Below are 8,077 nucleotides of genomic sequence, written 5' to 3'. Positions count from 1 at the left end.
ATGGAGAGGAGACGGGTCACCTCAGCTGCTCGGCCCCCTGGGCCCGGCGCGGGCCGGGGTGAGCTGGGGGGCCCGGCTGGTGGCTCCTGGGGCGCCTGTCGGGGTGGAGGGGCGCATGGGGGGGCTTTCCCCCGGGTGGGCTCAGAATCTGTCTCGCCCACTAACCGGGGTACCCTTGCTCCCCCAGTCCTCTCACCCCGGGGTCTTTGTAGGCGCAGGGGGCATCTTCTCTCCCAGGAGGGCAGAGAGGAGGAGGCCTCTAGTCCCACCCTGAAGGGGGGGGCCGGCCGGCGCCCTCGCCTCACTCAGATTTTTCTGCGTGGGCCACTTTTTTCCACTCCCATTTTGCAACTTTCCAGCTCATTCCAAAGAGCATTCTTTGTTTAAATGTTACGGATTAAACGTGTCCGGGATAGTGCCACGGGAGTGTCCTTCTTTCGTGAGAAATGGCCCCTTGATTAGAGGGGGGCACCCTCGCCCCTAGCCCTGGTCGCGGTCCCATTTTGGCGTTTGGAAACGGAGAACCGTGGGCTGTCCCTGTGTGCACACCTGCGAGGTACCCTGCTGTGGTGGGCTGGGAGAGGAAGGCCTGGCCCAGACCCGCCCCTGCCTTCTCCTAGCCCATTGGGAAGACTCAAAGGCCACCCCCCAAATTCCAGGGAGAGAGAGGGGCCAACCACTCCCTGCAACCCCTTCCCCCCCTCATCTCCTGGGTCAGGAAGTTTCCCTTGAGCACCAAGTCTTTCATTTTTCTGTTACAACCTTCGCTCCGGGCCCTATTTTGGGTGACAAGGCTCGGTTTTTTTATTTCGTGTAAGTGCCCTGGAGAAGGGGTTCCGGGCCTGGGGCTGAGGTGGACGGGGTGGGGGTGAGTGTGACAGGCCGCCTCGCTCTTCCCGCAGGGGGAGCTCCTGAGCCCCTGCCGGTGCGACGGCTCCGTGCGCTGCACGCACCAGCCCTGCCTCATCCGCTGGATCAGCGAGAGGGGCTCCTGGAGCTGTGAGCTCTGCTACTTCAAGTACCAGGTTCTGGCCATCAGTACCAAGAACCCGCTGCAGGTGAGGCCGGGGGAGACGCGGGCCCGGCCAGGGCCGCCAGCCGCGAGAATCCAGCGAGATTCCGTCCATTCGCGCTTTCCTCAAAGTCACGGGTGGGCTCCCGCAGCCTGCGCGCTCTAAGCACCCCTTTACTCACCGGGGTGCCCCCTGTTCTGCAGGCACTGTCCTAGAAACTGGGACACACAGACGGAAGCTCGGTGGACACGAGCTGTCGCCCTCTTCGCCCCCAGTTTAAGACGAGGCCAGGGACGAGCTGGGGGCCGGAGTTCACGCCTGCGTGCTCTGTGTCCGCAGCACTGGCTCCATGCTGCCTGTGCAGCGTGAGGGGTCTCGAGCAGCAGAGAGGGGCCCCTTCTGGGGGGCCCGGCTTCGAGGGGCAGCACGTTGAGCCCTGGGGGTTCGCCACAGAGAGCCGTCCTGGAGCATGCGAGGCCACCCGCCTGGCCGCCACCTCTTTTTTTTTTTCTAAGATGAGCATATGTTAAGAAGATTTATTGTGCTTACAGAACTGGGGTACAGGCCAGAGGTGTGGGGGCAGTAAGAGAGGTCACCAGAGACAGAGCCGGGAGCAGAACAGGCAGATGGACGAAGTCCACTGCTGAGGACAGCAGCGCCCTGGGGGTCCCTCCCTGGCGGGGATCGAACTCGTGCTGCAGCGGCTGCGGCCGGCTCGCAGTGCTGCGCTGTAACCCGTTGCGCCACCAGGGAGCCCCTCCACCCGTCTGTGACTTTCGGGCTCCCTTTTCTTCCACGCAGTGGCAGGCCATCTCCCTGACGGTCATAGAGAAGGTCCAGATCGCGGCCATCGTCCTGGGCTCGCTCTTCCTCGTCGCCAGCATCTCCTGGCTCATCTGGTCCTCACTCAGCCCCTCGGCCAAGTGGCAGCGGCAGGATCTGCTCTTCCAGATCTGCTACGGCATGTACGGCTTCATGGACGTCGTGTGCGTAGGTGCGGCGCCCCTCCCGGCCTCCTGCAGCCCGCGCCCCCGCTGCCGCGCCCTCTGCCACTGGGCTGCCGTGTCCTCCGCCCTCCCCTGCTTCTCTGGCCCTTTTACAGCCCCGTCGCCTCCCTCTGGGAAAAGTGCCTAAGTGTCCCTCACCTGTGTCCGGGCCGCAGGTGACGGGTTTCTTGTCCCCCTTGCTCAGGCCTCATCGTCCATGAAGGCTCCTCCGTGTACCGCATTTTCAAGCGCTGGCAGGCGGTGAACCAGCAGTGGAAGGTCTTGAATTACGACAAGACAAAGGACATAGGCGGAGAGGCGGGGGGCGGGACGGCAGGGAAGCCGGGCCCCAGGACCTCACGGACGGGCCCCCCGTCCGGGGCCTCCAGCCGCCCCCCGGCTGCCCAGCGAATGCGGACGCTCTTGCCTCAACGCTGTGGTTACACCATCCTGCACCTCCTTGGACAGCTGCGGCCACCAGATGCCCGCTCCAGTTCTCATTCTGGCCGCGAGGTCGTCATGAGGGTCACCACGGTCTGAGCTGGGCGCCGGGAGTGGGGATCTTGCATCGGTGCCTCCGCCAGAGATGAGCCGCCGCGGCTGCCGGAGACAGGTGTGGACAAGGTGCGGGGCACTGAGGACCGCTGTGGACAGCTGCACGCTGGAGACATTGTCTGGCCTGTGCTGCCCATCGAAGGGTAGAGACACCTGGGTGGCACTCCAGCCCCCCGACGGCGCCTCATCCTCATCCCGGGGCCGCCGGCGGGCAGGTGGGGAGAGCAGCTTTTCTTCCACAGAGAACCGTCCTTACCTCAGCTCCCAGGGCCTCCGCCCCCCCAGCTCCACCAGGGTGTCTTGGTGAAGGGGGGCCGCGCCAGAAGAAAGGGGCTGTCACCCCCCCTCCCCTACCCATGGCCACAGGGCATCTGGCAATAAGACTAGTATACATTGACCTCCCGTTCCTGCATGAGGGCGGGGCCTTCCCCGCCCCGCCCCCCATTGCATGGGGGCGGGGCATAAAGAATCATTTATATGCACTCGAGACTCCTTTCTCATCTGGGGCTTTTCTGGAGGGTTGGGAGGCGTGGGGCGGTTTCTCTGCAGAGTCGCCGGCCCCACGTGGCAGTGGGCTGTGCGTTGGAGGTGTGGCCCACTTGCTGGTGAGTGACTTAGGGTGGCTGCCAGGTGGCGCGGCGCCGAGGCATCTCGGGTGGGCCTGCCACCTGCAAGTTGTGTGATTTAAAAAAATCTCTCTGCTGTGGTTTTCCTGCCTACCTCATAGGGTTGGAATGAGGATAAACAAGGGACAGGTGGAATGCCACTGTAAAGGAAATCAGTGATGGCATAAAGAGATTTCTTAGACTAGCTGATGGTCCGTTTATTTCAAATAGGAGTCTGTTAACAAATGCGCTTTTCATCTGAAGTCGCTCAGAGCCTCGGAAATGTGTGTCGAGTCTTAGTAGATATGGAAATGTAGGGGGAGTCACTGCAAATGTGAAGGGTGGTGGTGATTTGCGCGAAGGAGAGCTCCCCCAGGCTCCTGAACCTCGGAGGCCGGAGCCTGAGGGAACACCACGCAGTCCTCTGGGGGTCACGTGGGCTCTGCTGGCCCCCCAGGTCTGTGCTCGCCCAGGCCAGTGGGAGGACATGAGTTTGGACTCGTGTGCAGTGCTCAGGCGGAACCCCCTGATGTTTCAGGTCTCCAGTCCCACTGTAAGCTGCTCCGAGGACAGCAGGGTTACAGGTCTGGCCCTGGCGAGCCCCCGGTGGCGAGTGGCATGTCCCGGACGGCGCCGGGCTTGGTGGCAGCAGCCTTGAGCGCTGTTTTCTAGAGAGAGGAGGTTTGGGAAAGACTAGTCAAAATATGGGTCGGCCTGAAGCCTGGGCTCTTTCTGGTTCCCAAAACTCCCTACCCACCATCTCCTTCCTGAAGCCTTGGGTCTGTGTATTATATATGAACGATGGTGTTTTTTTTTTTAAGTGAACTATTCATCAGCTATTAAAATAACCCACATTGCCTAAGTCGGATCCGAGGCCTATGCCATTATTGGTCCTTCTCCCAGGAAGGCTCTGCTCTACCCTCTCCCTGTGGATGTTCAGGGAAAACGCTTCTCTACTCAAGGGCGTGCGTCTTTGCCCAGGAAGTGGTCATTTCCTACCCCTGTCCAAAAGGGGCAGGTGCATGGGGTGGGGGTGGGGGTGGGGTGGCTGCTGTCCATGGTGCTGGCATCCTAACTCTGCTAGCTGTGTAAGAACCAAAGCTGAGACACCTGAACTCAAGTCTGAGACACCTGCAGGTGTGGAAGTGTGAAACTTCCAAGCTCTGAGGTGATTGAAGTGGAGCAGGGGGGCTGGAGCGGAGCCCCCATATTTCCAGTGGGACACTTTCCCCAGAGAGTCCCTTCACGTTCCCCACCTGGGAGACAGAAGGCTCTTTACTGACTTCACAGGCTCACTAACTGGTAGGAGCAGAAGCCAGAGTGATGACTAATAACCTGTCCTGGCAGAAGGACTTCAGTTTGGTCTGACACAGACGGGGTTCCCCTGAGCACAGCGAGGCTCTCCCCCCGATGGAAACACACGGACGCTTAGACATACTGAGAACAGAGACACACTCACCTGTGACCATGCTGACTCCATGTCTACACTGCATCCTAAACCCAGCCAAGAGGTGCCGCGTGTTTCTCCCATTAGCACCACTAGGCCGCTAGGTACAGGGTTGGCACTGGCAACTGTCAGCACCCCCTTTCAACAGCTTGGGGATGCTTGTCCAGGGCCAGGGGTCATAGAAACTGCTGCTTTTCTCAAGCGGGCAGTGTGGGTGTGCAGAATTCTCACCACTGGCTCTAGGAGAAAGAATCTGAGAGGAAGCTGGACTTTTTTTTTTTAAAGATTTATTTGTACACACAGAACTGGGGTACAGGCCAGAGGTGCAGGGGCAGTGACAGGATTCCCCAGAGACAGAGTGGGGAGCAGAACAGGCCGATGGACGACACCCACTGCTGAGGGGAACAGCGGGGAGGCAGGAGGGGTGTGCTGTGCCCTGTGGTCAGCTCCCTGGCCGGGGCTCAAACTTGCGCTGAAACATCTGTGGCTGGCTTGACGGTGCTGTGCTTTAACCAGCTGCATCACCAGGGAAGGCCTGAGGTGAACTTTATTCTCCCACAAACTCAAATCTGCTGAAAATCAGATCTCTTAGGTTCCTCTGGACTCAGTGGTAAGGGAGTGAGAGTGGAGATCTTCAGTACAGCAAAGGCGTTGAGAAGCCTGGGAGAGGCTCAGAGCCTGGGCCCGTCGCAGGCCCCGGGTGCACCCCGCCTCTGCCCATCTCACGGCGCGACTCGTGACTCCAGACGGCCTGGTGGCTGATGGAGCCCGAGGTCAGAGGTCAGGCCTACTGGGCAGTGGGCAGAGAAGGAGATGTAAAGTGCGATTTCCATCTCCATCCGGCTATTTGGAACGTGGGGCTTGGAGCAGGAGGCAGGCCTGGGCTTGGAAAGGGTAAGCCAGGGTACAGAAATTTCTCGGAAGTGTGCTGAGAGATTTATTTGTATGGAAGATGAGTAAATCTGTCTGCCTCACAAGGGAGAGCTGTGCCCAGCCTCGGGGTGGGGGGCAAAGAGTGCTGAGTCAGGGAAAGAGCCTCCTTCGGACACCCCCGCTCCTCACTTGGAGGCCCAGGGCTTCTGGCCACCCCCACACTGGGCTTTGATCCTGACCTCACTTCTCTCCCGTATCGCTCCCTCTCCCCAAAGGAAATTTTCTTGGAGTGACTTTCTAGAGAAGGCAGAACGACCGTCTTGAAGGGCGTCCTGGCAGTCCGGCTTCCACAAGCCAGCTACTCTCCCCACGCCTTTTCCCCCAGTCACAGCCCCTCCCACCACCCCTGCTCTCTTCCTGAAAGCCAGACTTGGCTGTTCCCAAACTGTCTGGGCTCCTGATGCAAACTTCCGGGTGTCTGGACCCCCCATTGTTACCAGGCCACTCCCAGGACCGAGAAGCTGGGTGTGGGGTTCTGGAGAAGGTCTTGCCTCTAGGTCTTCTGGAAGTGGGAGCAGCAGAGAAGTAGTAAGTCAAAAGTCAGGGTGGAATGTTTGTTTTTGTTTATTTCAAAACTATGAATATTAAAATAGTTGAACATATAAACATGCTTGGACAGGGACACACCCAGATGTCCCTGCTGGGGAACTTGGTGGGGGTGAGCCACCCTGACAGACAGAGTCAGGAGCGTTTGTAAAATGTCCAATTCCTGGGTATAAGATGTGGGGGGCGGGTGGGTGGGGCTGGCCCCTTCTGCCCCTTGGTCCAGATTCAGTCTGAGAATCTGCGTCGCCTACTTAGGGGTGCGCCTTGGCTGGAGAATGACAGCTGGAGCAAGGCCTCACCCTTCCTCTGAAAAGGGCCCACCAGCTGCAGCACGTGGGCGGTCACGTAGGGAATGCCGGCACTGCTGGGCCTGCAGCAGCAACGAGGTCTCAGAAGCCCCGGTCGAGGCCGAGTCCTTCCTGCCGCCACCCAGCGTTGCTCCTTAGGACCTGAGCCGGCCCTGAAGGACGGGGCCAGGAGGGGGGCGACGGGCGGGCAGGAGGGCGGGCAGGCGGGCAGACGGCCCATGGCCGCCTGGGCAGGCGGGCACAGCGCCACACCCTGGTGGAGCCTCCTGCGATGGCCGCTTGGTCTAGCTGGGTGCGAGACAGACTTTGGGGTGTGCACATGCCCGTGTGACGCCTAACGAGCCCCTGTGGTGGCGATGACCGCTTCCTTCCACAGGGTCATCTGTCCACAAACTGGAGGTTGATGGCCCTCTCGGGGACCAGGACTGTCCGCGTCATGGGTCTGACGGGGCCCGCCCCTGGCTCGGGCCGCACCTCGAAGTGGACCAAGATCTGGAGGAGGACGAAGCAGGCGGTCACGGGTCTGTGAGGGTGCGCTGCCTGCTGGAGGCGGTATCAGCACTCAGGTGGGGCTCCCTGGCTATGACGTCAGGGCTCGGGTCCAAGTGCCCCTCCCCCACGTGGGGGCAGTGTGGCGGTGGGCAGCCGCTGACCGCCGACGGAGGCCACTCACCTGGGCCAGCGCCATGTGCAGCTCAAGCTCTGCCAGCCGCCGCCCCATACAGCTGCGCTTGCCGAAGCCGAAGGGCAGAGAGGCGAAGGGGTGCGGGGCTGGGCCCTCCCCCAGCCAGCGCGCGGGGCGGAAGGAGTCTGGCTCGGGGAACTGCGCCGGGTCCCTGGACATGGCGTAGTGACACAGGGTGACCAGCGTCTGGGGGGAGAAACAGCTCGCTCCGCAACCTGGGCCGAGGACTGCGGCAGGGACCGGGCGCTGCTGAGGGCGGGGCGAGCTTCCCGGCCACTTTGGGGGGGAGGGTCCCCCGACTGCCCCATCGTCCCGGAGAGCGGCGCTGGGGCGCAGGGGCGGGCTGCAGAACGGGCCTGGGCCAAGGTAGCGAGGGGGGCTCAGTACAGGGCCGCTGGGCCAACTCACGTTTTTGGGGATGGTGTAGTCACCCACGCGAACGTCTCTGCCCAGGACCCGAGAGTTCCCTGGCACCACAGGGTACAGCCTGGCGCGGTGAGGCCACGGCTAAGGCTCCCAGGCCGCCCGGCGCTGGGCCCTCGGTCCCGTCCGTGCGCCCTGTCCCCAGCCCCTGCTTCCCTCCGCCTTCCCAACACGCCCCTGCCCCCACCTGAGCACTTCCTTGACCACGGCCTTGAGCAGGGGCAGCTGGGACAGAGCAGTGGGCGGTGGGTGGGAGCCGGGGCCCAGGGCCGCTGCGATCTCAGCGTGCAGAGCCGCCTGGACCTCGGGGTGCCGGGAGAGTTCATACAGAGCCCAGGAGAGCGTGCTGGACACCTGAAGGAGCAGGAGCGGTCAGTGGCGTTGAGCGTGGGCACCAGGCTGGGTAGCAGAGTATGTGGGGGGCAGGCCGGAACCCAGGAGGCGGCCCGGTCGAGTGAGAGGGCCACAGCGGACCCCGGCGGGCCCCAGGGACTGGGGCGCTAAGCTCTGGATGCGGAGCTTGCAACGCGGAGGGACACGTACCGTGTCCACTCCAGCCAGGAGCAGCTCCGTCAC

General features: G+C 61.9%; 2 protein-coding genes across 2 annotated transcripts in view; one reads left to right on the top strand and one right to left on the bottom strand.

The window, feature by feature from the left end:
• The window catches only part of MARCH9 (membrane-associated ring finger (C3HC4) 9), a 6,361-nt gene extending 2,997 nt beyond the window's left edge, over positions 1 to 3,364 (top strand). The window contains exons 2-4 of the mRNA XM_004692412.2: positions 903 to 1,058; positions 1,815 to 2,007; positions 2,205 to 3,364. Of these exons, the coding sequence (XP_004692469.1) occupies positions 903 to 1,058; positions 1,815 to 2,007; positions 2,205 to 2,539 (684 nt within the window). The 3' untranslated portion in view covers positions 2,540 to 3,364. The remainder of the gene's footprint in view (positions 1 to 902; positions 1,059 to 1,814; positions 2,008 to 2,204) is intronic.
• Positions 3,365 to 6,612: 3,248 nt separating this feature from the next.
• LOC101618549 (25-hydroxyvitamin D-1 alpha hydroxylase, mitochondrial) overlaps positions 6,613 to 8,077 on the bottom strand; it is a 3,429-nt gene continuing 1,964 nt past the window's right edge. The window contains exons 3-7 of the mRNA XM_004692411.2: positions 8,045 to 8,075; positions 7,689 to 7,855; positions 7,487 to 7,565; positions 7,067 to 7,264; positions 6,613 to 6,885 (exon numbers count right to left, since the gene is read on the bottom strand). Of these exons, the coding sequence (XP_004692468.1) occupies positions 6,772 to 6,885; positions 7,067 to 7,264; positions 7,487 to 7,565; positions 7,689 to 7,855; positions 8,045 to 8,075 (589 nt within the window). The 3' untranslated portion in view covers positions 6,613 to 6,771. The remainder of the gene's footprint in view (positions 6,886 to 7,066; positions 7,265 to 7,486; positions 7,566 to 7,688; positions 7,856 to 8,044; positions 8,076 to 8,077) is intronic.

This window comes from Condylura cristata, unplaced genomic scaffold (assembly GCF_000260355.1).
Source record: "Condylura cristata isolate star-nosed mole 26May11 unplaced genomic scaffold, ConCri1.0 scaffold00034, whole genome shotgun sequence".
NCBI lineage: Eukaryota > Metazoa > Chordata > Mammalia > Eulipotyphla > Talpidae > Condylura > Condylura cristata.
The sequence above is the reverse complement of the archived record's forward strand: the minus strand, read 5'-3'. Positions and strand labels throughout refer to the sequence as shown.